The sequence below is a fragment of the Gambusia affinis genome, linkage group LG23 (genome assembly GCF_019740435.1).
Source record: "Gambusia affinis linkage group LG23, SWU_Gaff_1.0, whole genome shotgun sequence".
NCBI classification, from domain to species: domain Eukaryota; kingdom Metazoa; phylum Chordata; class Actinopteri; order Cyprinodontiformes; family Poeciliidae; genus Gambusia; species Gambusia affinis.
In genome coordinates, this window is record NC_057890.1 from 2,681,470 (window position 1) to 2,706,502 (window position 25,033).

At 39.0% G+C, this 25,033-nt stretch overlaps 1 protein-coding gene across 2 annotated transcripts in view; it reads right to left on the reverse strand.

The window, feature by feature from the left end:
- Positions 1 to 25,033, reverse strand: part of cdk17 (cyclin-dependent kinase 17) — a 46,015-nt gene that overhangs the window by 7,341 nt on the left and 13,641 nt on the right. The window contains exons 2-9 of one of the 2 annotated variants that reach the window (XM_044108945.1): positions 19,500 to 19,644; positions 15,634 to 15,801; positions 10,782 to 10,915; positions 7,551 to 7,676; positions 3,563 to 3,619; positions 3,341 to 3,455; positions 2,334 to 2,428; positions 985 to 1,047 (exon numbers count right to left, since the gene is read on the reverse strand). In XM_044108945.1, coding sequence (XP_043964880.1) covers positions 985 to 1,047; positions 2,334 to 2,428; positions 3,341 to 3,455; positions 3,563 to 3,619; positions 7,551 to 7,676; positions 10,782 to 10,915; positions 15,634 to 15,801; positions 19,500 to 19,626 — 885 coding nt within the window. In that variant the 5' untranslated portion in view covers positions 19,627 to 19,644. Of the gene's footprint in view, positions 1 to 984; positions 1,048 to 2,333; positions 2,429 to 3,340; positions 3,456 to 3,562; positions 3,620 to 7,550; positions 7,677 to 10,781; positions 10,916 to 13,503; positions 13,620 to 15,633; positions 15,802 to 19,499; positions 19,645 to 25,033 lie in introns of those variants that run through there. The other variant, XM_044108946.1, reaches the window with a different exon arrangement.

A 25,033-nucleotide genomic window follows, 5' to 3' on the forward strand; every position in this document is an offset into this window, starting at 1 on the left:
AGTGGCTAAGCAACGCTATGCTAGAGAGTCTATCAGCAATTCTGTTAAATACTAAAACAGAATTGAAACTAAAATGGAATTTATACAAAAACAGAGTTTATGCTAAAATAGACGTGATGTGAATCAAAAGTTATCCTAGCAAGATTTTTATAAACAGAAATTCTGTTGAAACAGAATCTCACCAAAGTGGAAGTTATCTTGGCGATGTTATCATCACTACCGTTTTAACGTAGCTTCCTTTGTGGCTTTTTTTGCTGCTGCGTTGTGGATTATGCATTTTGTTGACCCTTCTGAGCAACTATACAATTCAAATATTATAATCCATGCTTGAATAACACAATTAGAGCTTCCTAAGAAGAGCATAACTTAACTACAATTAATACAAAACTCAACTGCAAAGATCAGAAAGCACTTCTACCAATATTCCACTTCATAAAATGGAAACCTGTGTGTTTTAGAATTGATTTGAAGGTGCTTCTATTGGATTTAACTAAAGGTATCACTGGTCTAATCCAGCCTATGTAATCACTTCCCACCATCCAAATTCCCCAATTACTTCCTGAGAGTCAAATCTAAAACTCATGATGAGGCGTCGTTCCTTTACTACAGCCTCAACATTCTTCCTGAAAACCTGAAAGCAGCTGGCTTAGCATGACTGCTACCTGAACTTTAGGAATTCACCCTTATATTGGCCCAAATTAACTTAGCTTACTTAATTCAGTTTAATTTGATTTTAATCAACTGATTATTAGTCAGTCAGTCAGTCAGTGAATCTTTTACTGGCATTTTATTTTGTTATAAATAAAATGCTTCATGTGTCATCATGATTTATTTGTCTTGTGGTTCAATTAAACTTTTTTATTTTTTATTTTATTTTAAATAAAGTCATGGGTTTGCATTGCTGGAATCCATTTCTGGTATTGCTCATTCAGTTCTGCAGTTTATCTGACATTTCTTAAAGTGGTCTATTCATTGTAGGCTCACCTTCACGTTGTGCATGCTCATGATGTTTCCACAGTCGTCCATGTACTGCTTCAGATCTTTATCCTACAAGAGGAGATCAGATTGTCTGCTCTTTTCAGAAAACATTGCATGCTGATCAAAAGTAAACAGGACGAGGCGGTAAACTACAGAAGACTGGAAACGTCAAATGAAAAATAAATAAATAGTAGAAACGAGGAAGAATATCACAATTAAACACTAGAAAGTGTGCATTTCCTGCGGAACTGCAAGTGTGAATGCTGAATTCTTGTGTTGAACATGCCAAAACGTTTGACGTCAACTGATGAAGATTAGCAGAAATGCAAGAAATAAGCAGATGCACCAGAACAAATCAGAATCCTGCAAAATGACTAAATGGGATTATTATAACAGAAATAATAATCCCATTTTAAGGAAGAGGGGTAAAAGCTTTTGAATAATGGAAAAATTCCACCTAAACAGTATTAGAAATTGATGGAGAACAGTGGTTCCTAACCTAAACCTAAACTAACCTAAATTATATAAAAGGCTAAAAGTAGCTAAAATACTCATGGTTGCATTTAGGCTTCCACTTGCATGTTGAGTTACAGTAATATATTTTATGCAATGTAAAAAAAATTACATAGAAGCTAAAATTTGAAAAAATTCAGAAACGTTCCCCTGTTCCCTCAGATAAAAACAGTGGGTGAATGAAATCCATACCTAAATACATAAGGTTCCTGAGATATCAACATTAGTCTGGAGGCATCGTTTTGCACGGTGACTACAAAAAACATGCCACATGCAGCACAAACAAACCAATGTCAAAAGCTCAAATTATTCCCAGGTGTTAAACAGCACAAAAGCTGTTTAACTGCCCAACGTCAAAATGGCCACTGCCTTGTTTCCTCCATCACCGCCTGAAACTGGATGACTGATTGCCATCAACAGTCAGGACCTAAAACATCCACTGTGAAACACAATGGTCTTTTTATATTGTAATTTTCAATTCTGCCACAGGGTGGAGCTGGTTTCCCCCATGGGGTGAAAAATTCACAAAAGACTGAATACTAGAAAAAAGTATGAAGGTTATGAATACCAAGAGAAATAGCCGGCGTTAGGAGAGCAAGCTGAATAGTATAAAAGTTGAATGCTGAAAATAGCACAAAGGATGCAGGAGAAGAAGAGCGGCGAAATTTACAGAGCAACCAGAAAAATGGAACTCGATAGTAAAATAAAATAGCACAAGTTGGATGATTGATTTTGGTTTTTCAAGGAAAAACCTAATGAAAGCATAGATGGGTGGAAATATTTTCAATGTCTTTAAAATCATCAACATGTCTGGTTCTTCTTGTTGTGACCATCATGCTTACCAAATACTCAAAGACCAGCGTGAGGCTCTTGTCCGTGTGGACAATGTCGTGTAACGTCACGATGTTAGCGTGTTTCAAGTCTTTTAGAAGTGACACTGCAGAGAAACAGAAGAAGACGACAAAGCAACAAACATGTCATTAGGGGATACACTTCCTGTGTTCACTGGAAAATGATGGCTTTGGGAACATTCTACCTGTAACAATTAAGCACTGCAAATGTTTTCTGTAAAAATTCAAAACCTTTCCAAGACTTCCAAGTCCTTTATGTTGATTCGAAAATATAAAATCCAAAGAATCCCTGAATTTATAGAGGAAGTGTAGAGCAGGCAGGATGAGTGTACACCAAGAGAAACCAGAGACTGAGAGGAAGGAAGGATGGAAGGAGGAGAAGGAAAGAAGAAAGGAGATAGAAAGTAAGGAAGGACAGAAGTAGTGCTTGAAAGAAAAACTGAATGAAAACAGGGAGGAAATAAGAAAAGAGAGAAAAAGAACGAAGGACAAGGACAGATGGACAAACCCAAGAAAGAAATGGAGGCAGAACACTAGGAAGGTAGGAAAGACAAAAAGAAGCAAGGATGTAAGAAAGAATGAAGACAAGAAAAGATAAATGGACAGATGGAAAGGAGATCCAAAACGAGGAAGGAAGGACGGAGTAATGGAAAGTAGGACATAAAGAAGGTCCTTGTGTTTAAAATACGCATTTTAGATGGTTTCTGAAATGGAAGTAGAACACCAAGAGGGACAGAAGAAAGGGAAGGAAAATGCAAAGACAGAGAATTAGAGAAGGGAATAAAAGAGTGAGGATGGAAAGAAGGACACAAGGAAGAAATAATGGAAAAAAGGATCTAATTGAGAAAGATGGTTACAAGTAAAGGGAGGAAGTGAGGACACAAAGGAAAGACAACATTTAGCCAAAGGAATGGTGCCAACAGTAGTGTCATGACGGTTCATCAGACTGCAGCAGTACGTCATCAGAGCCTCAGCTCTACATGAACGGCGAGGGTCACCTTCTCTGATGGCGGTGCAGGGAGCTCCTTCCTCGTGCTCCAGGCGGATCTCCTTCAGCGCCACCAAGTTGTCTGTCAGCTTACTGCGTCCCTTAAACACTGTGGCATACGTCCCCTAAACATGACAGCAGGGTTTTAACCATTCCAGGGAAGAAACAGTGACATGTGAGGCGTGCGCATGCTAGCACTTGTTGCTCTAATGCTACTTCAAGGCTTCCTCACCTCTCCAAGCTTGTCCAGCTTGACGTACGTCTCCAGCTTCCCAAAGCCAATTTCAGACTGGAGAGAACGAGAACAAAACGACTCATCAGGTTGTGAATGTGGCAGTTTCGACATGCCGCTAATAGCCCCCATGCTAACACTAGTCTGACGACTAAAATAAGCATTTTAGCTTGTTTCTCATTTATTAGCTGTTTATCATACTCATACTCATAATAACTAGAAAATTTCTGAAGAAATTTAAACTGGGCCTGCCAAAGGGTGCCCGTTGGTTGGAACACAGCTTCTGATGCTAAAAATTAGCATCAATGCTAAAGTGAGCTACAATGTACGCAATAGCTTGTGGAGAGTCACAAGCATGTTGACTTACCGGATTCAGTATGCTAAAATTAGTGTGGAAGCTAAAATTAGCCAAAAGTGCTAATGTTAGCATAAATGCTGCCAGTAGCAAGTGAGGTACAACTAGCATGTTGTCTTACATTGACTTCCTCCATCCAGTGTGCTAAACATGGCTAATAAATACACAAAATATAGCTGAAAAGGTTATTTTTGGGAAAAGGCTACTACTAATGTGGGCAGGGCACTGCTAATGATAATGTGCTAATGATAATGCACTGCCTTCTGATGTTCACAAAAATTGTGGAGTTGGTTAATCTTTCAAAAAAGTAAAAATGTGTTTTTTGTTATTGTTTTATAATACATTCAACCAAAAAGTAAACATGTGATTTATACTTTGTTGCTGTTCGTTACCAGAAAAAGAACGGTCATTTCTTAACACCAAATTAATAACAAGTAATATTATTGTTTATAAAACATAAATACTCTTTTTAAATACTGCTTATCTTATGCTACTGACTTACTACTTAACAAGAATTGTGCATTTGATGAATTTGGCAGAAATGTGGAAATGCTCTTTTTTTGTCATTGGTGTTAAATATATTCTAAAACAGACATTCAACACAAAGGTAAAATTAGATGTTTACTTTGTGGCCTTGGTTACCAGAAAACATGCTCATCTCTTAGCAACAGTTAAACAACAAACATTGTTATTGTTCAAAAAACATAAGATTTCTTCTACTCTTTTGAAATACTGCTCATCTTATAATATTTAACAAGAATTGTCCAGTTGGTGAATCTTTCAGAAAAGTGTAAATGTTTTTTTTGTTGTTGTTGTTGGTGGTAAATAAATTATAAAACAAACATTCAACGTAAAGTAAAAATCGGACTTGTACTTCGTTGCAGTTCGTTACCACAAAAAATGCTCATCTCTTAACACCAAATAAATAATATAGTTAATATTACTGGTCATAAAGCACAAGCTGTTTTGAAATACTGCCTAGATTAGACACAAGAAATTTACACTTAGTAAATTTTGCTAAAGTAAAAATCCGATGTTTACTTTGTGTTACTTGGTTACCAGAAAATGCGCTCATCTCTTAGCAACAGATCAACAACAAATTTAGCTACTTCCCATTTTATACTACTTAAGAATTGTGCATTTGGTGAATTTGGCAGAAATGTGGAAATGCTCTTTTTTTGTCATTGGTGTTAAATATATTATAAAACAGACATTCAACACAAAAGTAAAATTAGATGTTTACTTTGTGGCCTTGGTTACCAGAAAACACGCTCATCTCTTAGCAACAGTTAAACAACAAACATTGTTATTGTTCAAAAAACATAAGATTTCTTCTACTCTTTTGAAATACTACTTATCTTATAATATTTAACAAGAATTGTCCAGTTGGTGAATCTTTCAGAAAAGTGAAAATGTCTTTTTGTTGTTCTTGTTGTTGTTGGTAAATAAATTATAAAACAAACATTCAACGTAAAGTAAAAATCTGACTTATACTACATTACCACAAAAAATACTCATATCTTAACACCAAATAAATAAAATTAATATTACTGGTCATAAAGCACAAGCTGTTTTGAAATACTGCCTAGATTAGACACAAGAAATTTACAGTTAGTAAATTTTGCTAAAGTAAAATCAGATTTTTATTTTCAGTTACTTGGTTACCAGAAAACTCGCTCATCTCTTAGCAACAGATCAACAACAAACACTGTTATTGTTCAAAAAACATAAGATTTCTTCTACTGTTTTGAAATACTGCTCATCTTATAATATTTAACAAGAATTGTCCAGTTGGTGAATCTTTCAGAAAAGTGAAAATGTGTTTTTTTTGTCGTTGGTGGTAAATAAATTATAAAACAAACATTCAACGCAAAGTAAAACTCTGACTTAAACTTTGTTGCAGTTCGTCACCAGAAAAAAAAAAAAAACTGCAAATTTCTTAACACAAAATTAATAAGTAATATTATTGTTTATAAAACATAAGATCTCTTGAAATATTACCTATCTGCTTAGACACAAGAAATTTACAATAGGTAATTTTTGCAAAAGTAAAAATTGAATGTTTACATCGTGCCACTTGGTGACCAGAAAACGCAATCATCTCTTAGCAACAGATTAACGACAAATATTGTTATTGTTCAAAAAACACAAGAGATTTTTTCTGCTCTTTTGAAAAACTACTTATCTTACAATACTTACTACTTAACAAGAATTGTGCAGTTGGTGAATTTGGTAGAAAAGTGATATATTATATATCAATGTCAATGTCAAATTGATTTATATAGCACTTTAAAAACAGGCATAAAACTGCACCAAAGTGCTGTACAGAAATGCTAATTAAATAAGTTGATAAAAATAAAGAGAGAAATATTACAAGAAAAGAAAAAAATCCATATAGATTCTTGAAATAATATAATAAGTAAAAAAAAAAGAGAAGAAAATCAAAACAGAAGAGCTACGGCATCAGGCCTCAATTAAATGCCAAAAAATAAAAAATTAGTTTTAAGAAGTGATTTAAAATGATCCAGGCTGTGGGCAGATCTAATCTGGAAAGGTAGATTATTCCAGAGAATAGGAGCAGCATCAGAGAAAAACAGATATAAAAGAGACATTCAACACAAGACAAAATTCTATCTCACAAAACAGTGTCAGTTAGAATCATATATATATATATACTGTATATATACTATGCACAGTTGGGATGCATGCAGCAGTATGAGCTGCATTAACGGTGAAAGGAAGCAGCAGTTATTTTTAGTTGTAGAGTAGAAGGTGCCTTCCATGCATTACATGGAGGCATTGAAATGCATTGATATGTCAGGCACCAATAATACATTCTGTTTGTAATGCCCTTTATCTTTAGATAGAGTAAGTCAACAAGTGGTGTTACCCCACATGCTACCCACAGCATTTAAGCTAACCTTAGCATTTCGGTTATTAGATAGAGTAAATCAACAAGTGGTGTTACCCCACATGCTACCCACAGCATTTAAGCTAACCTTAGCATTTTGGTTAGTTTTAGCTTATGCACTAATATTTGCATACTAAGTCACTGTTCGTCAACATGCTAGTAATATCCCCCATGCTAACATGAGCCTGATAGCTAAAATAAGCAATTTTTCCCATTTTTTATTTATTAGCTATGCTTATCATACTAAATGGACTATTTCAATGTAAGTCCACATGCTGGTGATACCCCATATGCTACCGACAGCATTTTTGGCTAATTTTAGCTTATACACTAATGTTAGAATACCGAGTGGAGTAAGTCACTGTTGGTCAACATGCTAGTGATAAAACCCACATCATACTGGCAATGTCAACATGCAAGTCGTTATGCACGCCAGTAGTAGCCAGCATGCAGAGGATGATAATGCTAACTAATTTATTGAGTCATTTATTGCTTCTTAATAAGCGCCGTCTCATTTTTTACTAGTGAATCTGCAACAAAGCAATATGATCTCCACATTTAGATTTAGTACACACTGTAAACCCCAGAAGAGTTTTATAATCTGATCTGAGTCGGAGGCGAGCTACTGGGACTCTTTGCTTCTCCCTGGGCTAGTTGCCGTGGAAACCAGCCCAGAGGGAACCTCGGTAATGAGTGTGCAGGGAGAAGAGGCTGCCACTGACCAGCGAGGCGCGGCGGGAGCGGCGGCTCAGCGGCTGGTCGAAGGGCGGGCTGCTGAGCTGCAGCTTCTCCAGGTAGCCGTCTGGGATGCGGATGTCAGCAGGCAGCGACAGACGCTTGTTCAGGTCCTGAAAGCACACGAGGTCAAATGTTTATGCTTAAACATCAATTCATTACATGGGAACAGCAACGTCCATTTTCACCAGCTGGATTCATTCATCTTTGATATACACGGTTAGGTACCAACAGGAGCTAATGGTTGATAGCCACTGTTGCTGCTCTGCAATCTGCTCCCATCACAGCATGAGGACAGACTAGCTTCTCCAACCTGGCTCATGCTACATAAAAATATGTAGTTAGGGAAATATTCACATCCTTTTAATGTTATATTACATCACAATTACAAACTTCTATGTGGTTCGTTGGGATTTGATTTAATCGACCCACTTGAAGCAGCCAAATGTTTTATCAAGGAACAAAAAATGATGGATTTCTGTCATAATGTGCTACAAGTGTGGCAAACACATGGAGATTCTCTGGAAGCGTGTAACTGCCAAAGATTGGAAATACATTCAGGAGCAGTATCTCATTAAAGGAGAAAACTTTAATGAGTCAGAGCAATGAAACACTCTCAGTTTAACTGATTATAACAAGATTGTTTCTTGTTTTAATCCGTTTTGCATCTCGTTATAACAAAGTTTTCTTGTTTAAAACAAAAATCTTCTAATTTCAACGAGAAACCTTTTCACTATAAAGAGATTGAAAACTTGTGAGAATGAAAAACTTTCTTGTTAAAACCATTTCATGTCAATAAGTTTTACATCTTGTTATGACGAGAAGGTTTTCTCTTTTTAACAAGTCGCTGCTCCCAATTTTATTTCCAAAGCTCTGGCAGTTAAACTCTTCGGTAATATTCAGCTCCCCTCAGTCAAAATGTTGTCTTTGCTGGAAAAAGGAAGAAAAAATGTATTGCCACAGCACGATGCAGCCACTACCATGGATGGTGTCTGTCACAGGAAACCTCAATAAATCCACAGATGTTTGCTGCTGCACCATGATAAGTTAAGGAGTGTGAATACTACCAGGATAAGAAGGAACTCTAAGTCCATCCACACACTCACACGGCGTCTGAAATAACTCCATTTCTGATGACAGATCAGGTCCATCAGGTAAAAATACAGGACCGCTCGTGTTAGCATGACTGCAGCAGTAGCTTAAAAAGACTTACTGTATAAACACACACACACACACCTCGTCATCTGAAGGTAGCAGGCCCTTTCTGTCTAGAAGTTCCACCTTCTCCTCAGGATCAAAGCTGAACACCGGGAGGCGTGACGGCTAACAACTCATACTGCAGAGAAAACTCTCTGAACGTCTGACCAGCAGAACCTGAGCTGTCTGAAACCGAGGCAACACATCCATCTGACTGAAGAATAATGATGCTCAGTATAGATCGGACTTCAAATATTCTTTTTATTACAGAAATTTCCGCCAACTTATTCTCAGTTAAAAAATAGAGAGATGTTGAACTGGCTTTATTTCTGTCTTTACTGACTATTTTTGGACTCTGAATGTCTCCATGACAACCATTAAACACCGTCTACCAGCTGTTTAGTAGTTATATTAAGAAAAACAGCCTTTTCTATTCCATCATCACAAATATAATCAACAGACTAGGACTGGGGATTTTCTAAAAACAAACAGTCTACTTCATGTTTGGGACAGACAATTAAGGGTCAGGACTGCTGGTGGAATGTTAAATTATAATGTGGTCAGTTCAAGTTAATTCATGATTTAACAAGGGGTTGATTACTTTTTCTCATTGGGCCATGTTGTTTTGGAAAGATTTTGATGGTCTGAAGTTGAGGCACAGATAAGAGTATTGGGGTCGGTATCATTATCCGATGTCATATTAACACTTCTTTTTTGGCTTTTCAATATTTTGAAAAAAAAAACACACAAAAAAAAAAACCATCCGCAATGCTGACTTCACCACTGCTTCTCTACTTCAATTAAACTACCCATTATGCTGCGCTGCATCACCATCAAATGACCAGCCTCCAGAAAAAAGATATGAATTGTTGTTAATATCAGCCCAGTTCTATTTATTGAAAAAAGAATAATATTTGGTGCTGATATATTTTGCATTCCTACTCTGGATCATGAAAGTTCAGTAAAAAAAAAAAAAAAACAAGAACAGGAAACAGGAAATAAACTGCTCTGGCACATTTCTCATGTAGTCATTTTATGAGGCACAGATGAATAAGTAAGAAGTTAGCTTTTTGCAAATTTGTAAAATTGTTTTGGATTAGTTTCTATAGTTTTGAGAATTGTTCTGAACAGAATTACTAAAACAGAATTTTTTGTTACTTCCACATAACAGACCCAATGTGTTTATGCTGATTGTGTGTGTGTGTGCGTGTGTGTGTGTGTGTGTGCGGAGGGGTTCTGGGTCAAGTGATCATTACCACATCCTTGAGTTCCTCTTCTGTTCTGCACCCAGCATTCAAAACAAGTGAAAAATAGGTCAGTGTGTAGTTTTGAGCGAGGAGAACCCACATTAGCATCAGAGATGCCGGGTTTTGATTTGTTCCGTTCTCTTCACGGCCAGCAGGGGGCAGTACGCCTCCAGTCTGAGTGGCTGCTGGAACACAAACATTTCTGGTTTACCACCTCAGCTGGTTGCTTTAATCACTAGAGAAAAACAACACACCAGCAGGTAGAGCAACATAATGATGCTGAGGGTAAAGAGTGTGAGTTCATAAACCCATAGAGAATTTATCCAAGATGGGAGCTCTTCTTGTTCTTACAGCTGAGCTGGAAAAAAGGACTGAATCCATTCATCATATCTGACACCTCAGGGTGGTTCTCTGGATTTTTGTGTTTGATGAAAAAAAAAAATCAAAACATTACTGATTAGATCTAACACGGCTGAACCTGACCACAGGATAAAAATGGACAGCGCTTGTTTCCAGCATCTGAGCTGGTGACGGCCATGTGTTTAAATGCCCACTTGGAAGAAAATCTATTTTCCAGTCTGCTCTCGAGCTGTGACAGCTGACACGGAGAAAAATCACACAGTCTCTCCACCAGATCTTCCAGGGAGCATCACAGATATCAGTAACCTCACATCCAGAGCCGAGGAATCAGTTGCCCACTGCAGTGTGTGTGTGTGTGTGTGTGCGTGTGTGTGTGTGTGGGTGTGTGTGTGTGTGTGCGCGATAGGGTCTCACCTCCATGGAGATCCGGCGGTGAACTCTGTTCCTCAGACAGACACCCGTCGGGGACTGGACCTCGTCTGAAGATGTTCCTGAAGCCTGGTCGCTTTCCCCATCAGAACCCATCTTCAGGTTCTCATGGACGATGTCTGGATGGAGAAAAGTAAACCAATCGCACGGTTATTTCAAATAAATTTACTGAGGACCTCTTAGTATGAATCAGATCTGCTCCAGGTTGGGTGTTTTCACACTTTAATGGTCTGGTAGACTTTGTTCAATGGCAGACTAAAATCCCAACCTTTGTTACATTTCCAGTTGCTGCAGTTCACTTTCACACAACTGTGTCAAATGAATCAAACCCTTTGTAAAACTTGTTTACCCTGTAACAAGTGGGGGCACTGCAGCAGGAACCACTGAAGAAAACGGCATAATGACATGGAAGTTGCGTTACGTCATAAAATGTCTTCATTTTATGTCTTCACAAAATGTCAACAAAAATGGAGTGGTGTCAAATTTTAGTGCTTGTAGGATTTCTCTTCTTAAAAGACCCCAAGCCATTTGTCTTGCTAGCTCTAGACTCCCACGTTTGTTTTGGTTGCATTTACCCAGAATGCCCTGCGCTGTAGTCTACTTCCTGCTTTTGGAGTTGTCTTCGGTCAGCTTGGCATTCACATATGCATTTAAACAATATCAGAGTATACTTCAACTAAACTGAGATCGAGGTTTGTAGGCAGATCAGTTTGCTTTTTTGGTCCACATCAGAGTTTAACTGTGGATTGAGACGTTCCCAAACAAACCGGACTTTCTAGGCAAACGGACTGGAGTTGGATTAAAGTGGACTAAACATGCATCCTAGAACTCCGTAGTACTCCTGTACATCTACTGGTGGCTTTCATAAACTCAGGTTCTCCTCCAGCCTTGATTTACACAAAGTCAGTTGTTTTAAACCTTTCAATTGTTGCTCTGACTGTAGTTGAGCAGGTTTAGAGAATTAGCTTCTCTATTGGTGCTAATCCTGTCCATTGAAGATCCAAACACGACAGTATTAAGCGTAATGTACTGAGAAAATGGCTGGGGGCTGCAGTTAAGCTAGTCTCTACCTCAATAACATGTTTTCCTGTCTTTCCCTTTTTGAGAGAAAGGGCCTCCGAGTCATTTCCTTTTTACACTTAAAGTCATCGATATGCAAATCATTATCACCTTTAATAAGCGACATCTTCTAATGCACAACAACAATCAGCACTGGCGTCCGCCAGGGGTGTGTTTTCGGCCCACCAATCTCTCTCTGCACAAGTGATAAAGTCTCAGGAGTCCAGTCTGTGGGTTTGCATATAACACCAGCTATTAGTCTGATCCAGGACAGAGGTGAGTCTGCCTACAGGTGGGAGGCGGACCAGCTGGCCCAGTGGTCTGATCGGAACCGCCTAGAGTTCAGCCCAATAAAGAGAAGACGGTTGACTTCTGAAAACACTCTGGAAGTCCTGCATCACTTCTTATTTCTAGAACTCTCCATTCAGAAGACGTACAGGTCTAGGGTCAGGCAAAAAGCGCAGATAACCTCTCTGCAGACCCCGCACACCCTGGACACAAACCGCTCAAGCTTTCACTTTCAGCAACACAGCATCATTGGCCTCAAATTTTGCTGCAGTTTTCCTAAGGCTTTGCATTTAGTTAAAGAGAGGTTTCATAGCAGGCGTTTTCCCACCTCAAACATTCACTCAATGTCTCGCTGCTCGACACAGTAACGGTTATCAAACGAACATGGAGCTGAAAGTCCTCCTTCCCTGCTACGACGAGAAACCACAGCCTGCTCCATTTCCTCCCAGGCAATAAAACTCCCACCACTACTGAAACCCAGCTGGAGAAAATGTGTGTATGTACAAGCCCCATGCCCACCCTCTGCTCCATTCACACATATATATACACAGTTAATGAGTAGCTATGGCTGAGCAGTTCTGTCATCAATGTGTCAGCGCCTCCAACCATAAAGTCCGTTGTCAAACATGACGCTCAGAGAAGGAATCAGATTTAAATTTTGAACATAACCTTTGTATTATTATAGATGAAATATTAAAACTTCTGCCACCTCCCGCTATGATCAAAACATTTCTACCTTTTCCACTCCATTCCGCTGTTTCCTAAAAGAAAACCGACGAAGTACCATGACTGCTCGACGTAACATATAATTGCCAGTTTAGTCTGCTGAAATGACCTCCATTTATTAAAAAAAAAAACAAAAAAACACACACAGAAAGAGGAAAAGCTCTGAATCAGACAATATTTCCATGCAGAGGTTTTGTTGAGTGCGCAGAGAAAGGAGTGGGAGGAGAGGAGCAGGAAAGGAGCCAAATATGAGAATTTCCTGCTAGGTTTGCAATCAGAGCTGGAAAAGAATGGCTTTTGTTCCTTTATTCTCTTTTGCCCATTTGATAAGTCATATTTGATCAGATTTGTGCAAAACCCACAGAAACACGTGGACGTTTAGATTTGTCTATAAAATCAGTGAATCTATCAAGATGCCACCAATCATGATACATCCCTGAAGGGCGTCAAGAAATATAGTCATCAATAAAACACAATTCTGTTTGTTTTTTTACATGTAATGGTCTTTCTTGAATGCTTTTTTCTAAAAATTACTAAAAACCCCAATTAAAAACAATAATGTTGGTATTTAGTTTTTTTTTTGGGGGTGGGGGGTTCACTAAATCTAAACATTAGCAGAAGAAAAACAACTAACCTCAATGAAAACACACACGGGATTCCTGTCCTCCACATTCTGAGGCATGCTTAACTTATCACCACCCGGCAAGAGCATTTAAACATTTTGGATTTAATTTCACAATCCATGTGGGGAGATTTATTTATTTATTTTTAAATAATCATAGGAACACGTTTCCTTTTGAAAAATAACCGGAATACTGCATCCGGGGCTTTAACTAATGCTTCTTTTGTTTTCAGTTTTGGATCATGCTTCATCGATAAAAAGCCAAATTTCGTTCTCTTCTTTTTACTATTCCCCAATTATCATCACCAGGACAGTTTGGCATCGGAAATCCCCATCAGTTTTCTAAAAAATTTTTTATTGTTGAATCATTTCATTTATTTTCCCTTAATAAAATCATGTAGTTGTAGAACTTTAACTTTACCCTCAGAATTCTGACTTTTCAAAAAAATAATAAATAAATCTGATATTAAAACTTGTTTAATGATCTAAAACGTGAATCTGACAATAAAAAAAAAACAAGCAGAAAAGCTTATTTTATAGATTTATAATTAAAATGTTTTCCTCACAAGCTCTGCTCATCTATTGTTTCAAAAATAAACTCATAACTGTGTCAGATTTCCAGTATTTTTGCAACAATTTCATCCAACATCCCAAATTAAATAAACGGACTGATTGCTGTTATTTTAGAAAAATGATCAAAAATGGAAAATCAAACTTAACATCTTTACTTTTTTTTCTTCCATATGTCTCTTCCAATCGTGTTCCTTCTTTGGTTTCGTCTCCTCTTCCTCCTGAGGGTTCAGCAGGCAGCAGCTTATCTCAGCGCTGCTCTTTAACTCGTGTACATCTTCTCCAGATTCTTTTGCGTGATTTAATCTGTCCTACTTTCCTCGCCGCTCAGCCTTCATCTATTTTCGCATACCTCTCCGCCACCTCTTCCCTCCCAGAATTCCTCCTGTGTGAATAACCCAGACTTTCTGTTTTCATTCCACCAGCCGGCTCCGTTAGCTTCCTTTGTTTGGTTTTAGAACCAATTTCTCACTCAACAAACTTTCGTGAATTCACTTTGCAGCTGCTTTTACTCTGCTTTTCATCCTGAATAATTAAACTCAACCTTTTTTTCCCCCCCTTTCTCACTCTGAAGCTCTGAAGCTTCCCCTCTCTCTGCTCCTCCTCATTAGCATGTCTGATAATGAACACAGAGCGCAGCAGCTAGATGTGGAACATCCACGTCCTACTTAGCTGTCCTGTTTTTACATCCAAGTCCCTCTAACTGGGACAGGGTCCAGTGTGAGGCTCAATGGGTCCTTTTAGCATTTCTGGGCCCAGAGAAGTGGACCATCTGTTGGACAGAACAGTTCTGACAATCCTGCCGCAGCATTCAGGAAGGAAACATGCTGAGGTACAGATGATTGATTTATAGCAACATAGGAACATGAGGAGGATGATAATTGATATCTAATGTATAGTTAGGCTGTTTTTACGTTTAACCAAGCTCGTGAAGCTGTTGGTGTATTTAAGTGTGTTGCACTGCTGAAGAGTTATCAAACAAATTTGTAATTCAGTACATTTATGTCTGTGTTTAAAAAAAAGTAAAACATTTTACGTCAATTCGGCTGTTTTTCCTGTATTGGCCAATACTAAACCTCACATATCGGAATTGGAAGTGGAAAAAGTGAATCAATGGATCCCTATTCCTAGTCTGATTATTTTAGAGCCTTTGGTCAACTGAATATTTATCATACCACAGAAGCATGTAAATAATTACATAAATGATAATTGGTGCTTGTGTACTGTGAATCATCTCGTCACCCTTAACAGCTGTGCCTTTGACACATTCTGTTGCATGAGATGAATCAGCTCACACAGGAAGCTGTGTCACGTCTTTCTGGGTCCCACATCCAGCAGCCCAGGCAGGAGGATGGGGGAGAACAGGGGGGCCACAGGGAAGCTGGCTCATGGGAATGACGGCGAGTCATTCTGTCGACCATGTATCTGCATATGTGAGGAAGGACGGTGGAAATCTCAGCATCATGACACGCTTCCTGTCTGCTGCCGGATGCCATCTGCTTGTTTCCTTCCGTTCCTTCATGTGTGTGTGTGTGTGTGTGTGTGTGTGTGTGTTGTGTTGGCGAGGCTCACCCAGGCGGCTGCCGTTGTTGCGGGGCATGGCCATGAAGGACCCCAGGCTCCCGCCGATGACGCTGTGCGGCCGGCGGAGCGGCGGCTTCTTGAAGGAGCCGGTGTACTGGTGCAGGAAGGAGTGCATGCTGTGGGAGGTGGGGGGGCGGCCATTCCTCATGAAGGGCTCTGCAGCAGAAAAACGAGGGCGGCTAAGTTAAAATCGATGCAAGAAACAGGAGAAAGACCTTCAGGTAGAAAAAGTAAGCCATAGTCAAAGTCTAATCATCTCATAAATCACATATAGAATGGACACATTCAAAACAACAAAATATTACATTCAATTTAAGCAAACATGTTTAAAACAGAACCAATAACCAGCCTAAACTATAAAAAGCCCCATAAGTATGTGTCAAATGAAAAGCTGAAAATGTTTTATTTAAAAAATGTAATAAAGCAAGTAGGCAACATAATTGTTTTGTTTTATAGATACATTAACCAATAAACTGAACATTTGATCATAAAAGTACACTTGACTGTTTACAGTTTAGATGTTTGTCCCAGTGCTGTACGACGACAGGCTAACCATTGTAGCCATTGTAGCCAAAACCAAGTTATACTAATAGTGGCTTCAATAGTACATCACTTGGATAATGTTGCAAACCTCTGACACAGATAACTGCTAACAGAAGCAAATTCTGCAGAAATAAATCAACACTAGGCCGAGTCTATACCATGTTCCAAATTATTATGCAAGTGACATTTTCTCAGATTTTCTTAAATGGTCAATGCAAATGATGGTCAGTATAATTTTCAAGTCACGAACTAATACAGTATAAATCTAATTTTACTGAACAAAGCTCCCAATGAGAACAGTATTTTTTTTTTTTTTTTCAAAAATTTAAAACTCAAAAGGCACTGTTCCAAATTACTATGCACAGCAGATTTTCTAAACAGTAACACAACATGCTACAAAGCAGGTTAGCTGCTTTTGCGTTTCAGAATTGAGTGTGCTACCAGACGTTTCTCATCAAATACGCCACAATGGAAACCCTTAATGTTAAAAAGAAAATATGTTAACAAAAGTAGGCAAGTAGCTAGCCAAGTCAATTGGTATTTAAAGAGACAGCTAATACACTGACTTTGACATGCCAAATATGTTTCGTAGACTGTTTGTCAATAAAAACACAGATAAACTAATTTAGAAAAAGGGGTGAGCTGCTTTTTCAATGCTAATGCTAAGCTACACCAGTAGAGTTATGGATCATGTTTACTTTCTTTACTTTGACACCAAGGTAGCCACTGCAACAAAATAAATCTTAACAAGGACTAGATGTGCTTTAATCATGTAATGTTGAAAGTCTTTGATGTTATCATTATTAGCAGCAGTAGCTAGTAGCTGCCCTAATTGTTCTGCTACTTAAGAGAAAAACAAATGAAGGGAACACTGGCAGAAAATATTCTAAGCTTGTTCATGAAAGGTAACTTGACTTTTTTTTTTTCCTACAAAATCAGGACAGCAAAAAATGTTTGTAGTTAACCCTGTAGCATCTTTACCAACCAACAATTAGTACATTTTGTTTTTCCAACCAAGACCTATGATGGATTGAAAGAAAAGAAAATGTATACAAAGGTTACAGACAAGATCCTTCAACTGGATCTTAACATCAATATCTTTTCCTCCCTTGAGAATGATGGGCAACAGACAACAATAGGCTATAAGCCTTTGTTTATTCATTTGGAACTTCAACTACAAACTTTGGTAAGCAAATAACCCAACCAGATTTTCTGTCAAGATTGGATGAACCAGCAGTTTCAACACTGAAATTCATACCTTCTGTTTCATTTTGACTTATAAAAGTAAGTCTCTACTCTGCGGATTATCTGTCTGCTCCCACAAACCATCTGCTCCATGTCTGCTCTTTAAAACTTTACGTTCAAAGTCTCCGTCATGTTCCTACAAGCTAACCTTACATTTAACATCATTCTGCCTTCGGGGGCTAAAACACAGGGGAATCACAAGATGAACGCACCTCATTTCTAGAGGTGGTACAAATTTTAAAAGTGAGCTTTTTTATGAAATTTCTGGATTTCAGTGGAGTGACTGTTTAGGTTCACTCTGCTCTCAAGTATGAATTTATGTGTTTCTGCCCTTTGAGATGGTTTGAAATCATGGTGCCCTGCTAGTCAAACATTTTGCTTCTGAATGGAGTAGTTTAGCCTCGCACTGCTTTATGCAGCTCAAAGACGTGAAGGTTCTATGGTTTGACCCCAACACCTGCTAAAGTGCCTCTAATTCATGTGGCTTCACTAGCTGCAGCTCATCCTTAAACTCTGTTATTAGTGAGTCATTCTGAGCAGAAAGCGACAGGGAAAAGGCTGAAGAGGCAAATGTGCCGAAAAAGATGGATGCGCGTCCATTTATTCTGAAAGCTGTCGATAAGTGGCAATAGACTACTTTCATGTGTCAGTCAATCCAACGGCTTCCTAGCTGTGTGTAGCTGTGGTACCAAGAAGGATGTTATATAACTGTAAAGACTGAATAAAAGCGGGTCTTTCTGAACAGTGGGTGTCTGTTCTCTACAGATTTGCTGCTTTTTTTGTTTGAGTGGGCAGGCAATACCAATGTCTTCAGTCTGTTACTCCGTCACCTTGGTGAGGTCAGGAGCAGAGCACAAAGATGTGAATCATGTTTCATGGTAAAGGACGAGGTCAGGGTTTGGCTACTTTCGAGTTCAAGTGAATCAGGAAGAAAGTAATAAAAGTCAACATAAAATCATCTGAAATCTAAGATACAGGACTCCTTGTGTGTGTGTGTGTTTGTTGGTGAAGTAGCTCCATTCTGTTACATAACTTGATGCAGAGCGACTCAGTGCAAGCCGCTGCAGCTGCAACTGACTCGCTCACAGAGCCATCTTTCTCAATTCATGGACATCAGCGCTTCATAATCTCAGCACCCCTGAATGCTGTCAAGGCCCAGAAAGCTCAGCAGAGAACTGTTAAATGTCTGCTGCTGACAGACGTGTGGAGGGGAAAGCTTTACTGCCGCTCCTCAGGCAACAGCTCACTGCTCATTTCACCTCAAACCACGGATTCATTTTTATTATTCCAACAATTCTAAAGGGCTGAAGGAAATAATACCAACACGTGTTTTCATGTTAAGGGCAATAATGCGATTGGACACTTGAAAGTTTGTTGAGAGATTTTTTTGGCAGGTTATCAATTTTCAGGAAAAAATGTGCTGCTCTTTCTATGGTAGAGGTGGTACTTTGGAATCCAAAGGAATATCAATGAATTGCAAAATGTGTTACTGTGACAGGCCTATTAGACGTAAACCAAACCTGTCACTATAAGTGATAAATCAATTGCTTGATGATTTCCATTTGGACAACAGCTGATAAAGAGATGCTCTCCTCTGATGTCATTGGACAGCTGCCATTTTTAGGAAACCTGCAAACATTAGTGGCTAGTTTGCACTATCTGACACTTTTGCCGTTTTTACTGTCTAAGCTGAATGGAGTATTTTTCTGAAGCATAATTATGGTTACAGAGACTTCACCATCCATTGTAACTATTAACTAGAATAGTTACAATGGATCTATTTTTGTTTTGTTTGTTTATTTTGGATATTTAAAATGTTTTACAGTCCCAGTGTTAAATGTTCTAAAGAAATGTACATTTTGTGATCTTTAAGTGGGTGTACTCAAATCGTTATGCCATTATTATTGTACTAGTATAAAATGGTCTCCAAATGACAATATTGTCGTCTATCGCAATAATTTCAGGGACAATTTATCTGACAGGATGGCGACTCAGCAGAATTTGCCTCCCACTTTGAGATCCCAGAATAAACCAGGTTTTACAGCGGATTGTCATCAGGTTGTTACCGTTGTCCTTCGTCCCACCATCCTCAATGGTCATCTGCTCGGCCAGCTCGGACAGAGATTCGTCGATGGTCAGACTGGGCCGGAGAGTTAACGACAGGCGCTTCTTTATCCTCTTCATCTTCTCCATAGCAGTGCAGTTCACAGCCTGTCAGACACACACATCCACACGGTCAGTTTAAAGTGAAACACCTCCAGTATTTTAGGGTAGTTTTGCTGAATGTTGCGATATGCCAGACGGGGGATTACACAAGCCCCGGCACGGTCCAAAATATCCCCGCTCATGAATAACGGAACGCTGCTTTTAATCCAATATTCATTCACTTTGCAAATGCCTGAACAGAGCATGAATAAGGCATGGAGACAGCATAAATAAAGGATGCGCATCACCGCCTGCAACATAGCCGTTTTTCACCTACACACACGTTCAACATGGGTACGGAGGGAGAAACTAAGATCTGATGAGGAGGGGCTGGCAGACCAAGCACCAAGTGTGTGTGTGGTGGTGCAGTCGTCCAGGTCACAGGAAACACCTTGCTCAATTTGCTCCGAGCCAGTCCCTGCTCATTGTGTCACCCTCTGTTATTGCAATAGTGTGTCTTTGCACAATTATTCCGTGTGTGTGTGTGTGTTTGTGGGTGAAAAGGGCATTCGAACACGGCTCGAGGAAACGGAGTGAGGAAGCAGCAGCAGAAACGCCCCGTCCGTCCCGACTGAGCCGCCGTGAGAAGCTAGCCGCCCCTCTGCCGGTACCGTCCGCCCCCATCGGACTCCGTCAAGGTTGTTAGCTCATCTTGTACAAAAGGGACACCATCTGTGAGTCAACACACACACACACACACGCACAAACACACACCCCTGTGTGTGTGTCATTGATGACAGAACATGGCGAGAAGCTCTTAATGAATCAGTATCACAAGCTCGCACCAACACATAAGCCATCTTAGTTTTATTTTGTCTTGAGGGCATGCCATGAAATCATAATAATAAACAATAAGAATAATAATATTCAGTGGCTGAGACATATTTTAGGATACATCAAGCCTCCACCAGCTCCAGAACATCAATAAAAACCAACCCATTTGCTTTATTTAGCACGATTAGCTTCATTGATGTTTTTTACTCCTTGGTGTGAACAGTCTACCGTCATCAGCGAATGTTTGATTCATTCAACAGAGGAAGTACACAGTTCCAACATGATTTTTATGACCCAATTGCACAATTTTCCTGATTCCAAATCAAAGTCAAAGTTCTCTGTCCATTTCTGAACCTTTTTACTATTATAAATATGAAGGTTTGTACTGTAGTCAGTTGTACATATGAGAATGTTATTTGTGTGTTGTATGTATGTCACTCCCCCATGGAAACCCATTTCCAAAGTCTAAAGTCAAAGTCTAGGAGATGAAAAGTCACAGTTTCTCTAATGGGGCTCGTCATTTGAGAAATGGTTATTAAAATCATGTCTTTGAATCTCACAATTATGACTTAGAAAGTTGAAATGATAATTTTGTCTAATATGACTGAAAGACAACATTGTGACTTTATATCTCTTAACTATGATTTTGAATCTCATCATTATGTCTACAAGTCATATTGGGTCTTCCTCCTGGGCTTTTATTCTTTCTTTCATGACATGGGCTTCCATATTCATCCTTCACTAAGCAAAAATATTATTATATTATATTATTATATATATATTGTGACTTTAAATGTCATCAATCACTGCTTTTATTTAGCGTTTCTTTTCCAAACCAAAATATCCACACATTATATTTTTGAGTTTGGTCAAAAGAAGAAAATGAATTTATTGTAACTTTTTTTTGTTTGTTTTTCAGGACTGACAATTGGTGTGAAAGGAGTTTTAATGATGAAATCTGTGTCTAATACATTGCAGTGGATGTTGAAATCATGAACTGTGCTGAAAGACATCTAGGGATTTCCTTTAAAGAGAAATAGTGTAGAGTTAGGTTTTACATAACTACATTCAGAATTTTTCTTTTTAACCATTGCTCCAGAGGAAATGCATGATGCCGGCCCTGCTGGCCCCATGTGATGATAACTTCCAAAAAGCTTTCAAGGGAGAAAAATCAAGAAAGTGAAACAGTTTAATGAGGCTGAAAAGTGCAGGTTGTAAAGATAGGGGGGTGAAAAAAAAGCAAAATAACTACATCCGAAAAAAACAAACAAACAAAAAAAACACTCGTACAATCAAATTCTTCCCCTCCGCCTCCCGCCCTGTGCGCACACACTCAGTCTATGAGATAAACGCTCTTTGTCCCCCAAACACAGAAGTGTAACAGAGCCGGGTTTTATCTCTGCACCAAACCAAAACAAAGGGACTCATGTGACGTGTGGGGGCGTGTGTGTGTGTGTGTGTGGAGATCAAAACTGGCACATATGAATGATGCGTCTGCATGCAGGCGGGGAAATGATTTCAGCATGAAAAGGATCAGAAGCAACCCACCAGTGGAGATAGAAGCGCTGAGGGGAAAGCTGCCCCCCCACCCCCAACACACTCTCTCTTTTCATCATCAGCAGTATCTCCAGATATTCACACACACACACTCGTTTTGACCCACATTCCCGACATCCCCCATTCCTTTGGATGCCTCGCAAGTGCACCCTGGGTAGTCTGGAACAGAGGACTTCAAAGGACGAGAAGGTGGGCCGAGGGTTGCCGGGGACGAGGCCTAATTACTCGCTTAATTATGACCCGCTCTGCAATCTTCCTACCATGCCTTCGTCTCACCCCCCCTCCATTGTTTTGTAACTCCTAAAATCAGGGTGAGGTAATGAAATGGAAAATGTGGCTTTTTTTAAGTTCAATCCTGGAGATGAGGCTGAAAGTGACAAAGTGGGAGGAGGAAGAGTGTGAAAAGATGGGCGAAGAAGAACAGAGAGAGGGGGAGAAAGAGAAATAGAGAGAAAATGTGAGTTTATTTCAGAAAGCAGAGCCATAATGGAGTCTTTGTGTTTGGTTAAGAGCCTTGAAATCAGCAGTGTGAGGGCAGGCGTGTGCAGTACTGCTGGGGGACTTGACTTCCTCAGGCTGCGGTGGTCCGACTCCGTGTTTAAAGAGATTTCAGGAGCTGAATTCTGCGTTTATGAGATGTTTGGTTGAGAGATGGAAAATGATGGACGTTCTGGCATTTAATGAATAAAAAGGGGGGGGGAAATCAGATGGACCTCAGTTAAAAATCAGCCAACAACACCAACTTCAGGTTGATTGGCTGGACCAGATCTTTTGTTCAGATCAGGTTATATTCATACAGGTAGTTCCTTCTTTATTTATGAATCATCAGCTATGAATCATTGCCCATAACATATGCATGAAAATGACAGCAGGCATGAACTTTGGTACACTGTAGACTTAGCATTAGCTATGCAATGATACAACCAACACAACAAGGTGATGAAAAACATTGGGTTCATGTAAAAACTTCCCATGTTATATTTTTCCCATAAAAATAGGTTTTGTAAACCTCAAACAAGGTTTAGAAATGGTTCAATGGATAATAACAGCGGTAAGCAGATTTTTGCTAATGCGCTAATTAGCAAAAATTGGCGCATTAAACATTTTTTATTTAGTGTTTAGCTAACTTTGTAAACATTTAGCACATTTACCTTCCCCTAAATCAAATCTTCCAGATACTTCAGCACTCATTTACTTGACGGTTTCATAAACTTTCAGTTGCATAAAATGCAACATCTGTGTACATTTATATTCATGTTCTTGTTTTGAAGAGGGTGAAGACTGTTTATGCAGAAGTTCCGGTTCCTGTCATTGCGTTCTGTCTTTGTTTCTTCGTTTTAATTTAAACATAAAACACAAGGGCAAAATTAAACAGCCACTGGAGAACAAGATATAAACATAAATACAATATCTAAGGGCATTATAGAACATGCAAATTATATAAAAATAAATAGGTGCTTGAGTGTTGTCTTTCAAGGGGAGCTATAATTTGAATTGAAGTTAGCACTTTAGCACTAGGTAAAAACAGTGCTGGTGAAGCACAATGGCATTAGCTAATGCTAAATACCATATTGGTATAGCACTTTAGCAACCGTGTTGTGTACTGCTTTAGCATTAAAATGTTCTAAATACAGCTTTGTGTTCTGCTTTAGCCTCAGCTACTGCTCAATACCGTGTTCATGTAGAGCTTTAGCATTAGTTGAACTAATGTTTATGGCAAGTGCTTTAGGGCTAGTCAACTTTTTTTTCATTTTGCGTTTTAAGCTGTCCACCTGCCCCCCTCAAAATGCCCAACACAATCACAGATTCACTAATCAGACTTTTACCAGTGGATACCGATTTACAGTCTTCTTTGGTGCATGGTCTGACATTTTAGATTGTAGTTGATTTTCTTTCTGTGCACTAAAAAAGAGGCATTAAATTGGTGTAAGCTTTATTGTAATTTCATTTAAACGATCAAAAAGTGCTCCGGATTCCTAATAATGGTGCACAGATAAATTGTCCCCGAGTTCCTTGATTTTGGGAGAATGGACATTGACCGATACTTGCATGCTAAACAAATCTCACTCTCTGCAAAGGTCTGAACATCAGCCACTGTCCCCTTTTGCTCTGCTATAAGAGAGGACTGACTGACAGACCCGCCCACCAGGTCACGTCTGCATACGTGTGGTTAACAACAGTCACCTTAAAGTTGCCAAATTAACAACTTTGTTGCTATATTTAGTAGCTTTTCAAGAAAAGAAATCTGCGATTGGCTTAAGCACCGATGGGGTTTGTAGAACTCCTTCTGGAACCAGTTAAGGGGAAAGAAACAGGCTGCTTAAAAACGCATGACTTCAACAGAGAAAAACGCATCTGTTTTTGTGCTGAGTATACATTACAAAGACAATACGTTTGAGCAGATGCAGTTTTTCTCATCCTAAATCAGATGGACATGTCCCCTTTAAATAGCTCTGATTTAGCTACAGATGTTTATTCTGACAGAATCAGAGCAGGAACAATGAACAGAGCGGAGTCGACCCGTCGCTAGCAACGCCATCTCCTATAAAGAAACCCAGCAGCTAACGATGTTAAGAACCGCTTCTTAAAATAGGCACTCATATGAGAATCACAACCGGTTTAAAATAGATGAAATCATCTCCATCTTTTAGGAAGATGAGACAAAACCGGGCCCAAGGGAAAAAAATGATCTCACGTGTTGAAGAGACCCATTAATCAATACCAAGGTTTTTTATGCACACCTACATTAGCTATGAGGTTAATCAGCACTATAAAGCTTTTATGTCAGATTTGATTTGGATCAGTTTTGTTGCAACAACTATGTTTTTAAAACCAGCGCACATAAAAGATGACTGGCTGAACTCAAGAAGCAATCCCACCACTCCTTTGCTTAAATATCTTTATACCAGAGGTCAGTTTGACATCACTGACACCAGCCACCAAGCATCTGAGTTATGCAAATGTACATGGATTTGTTCTGTTTTTTGACTTTTGTTAATTGTTATCATCTCTGCTGGCCAGACATTTAGTCTTTCATGACAGTCTTCAGCTAAAGGCTTCAACA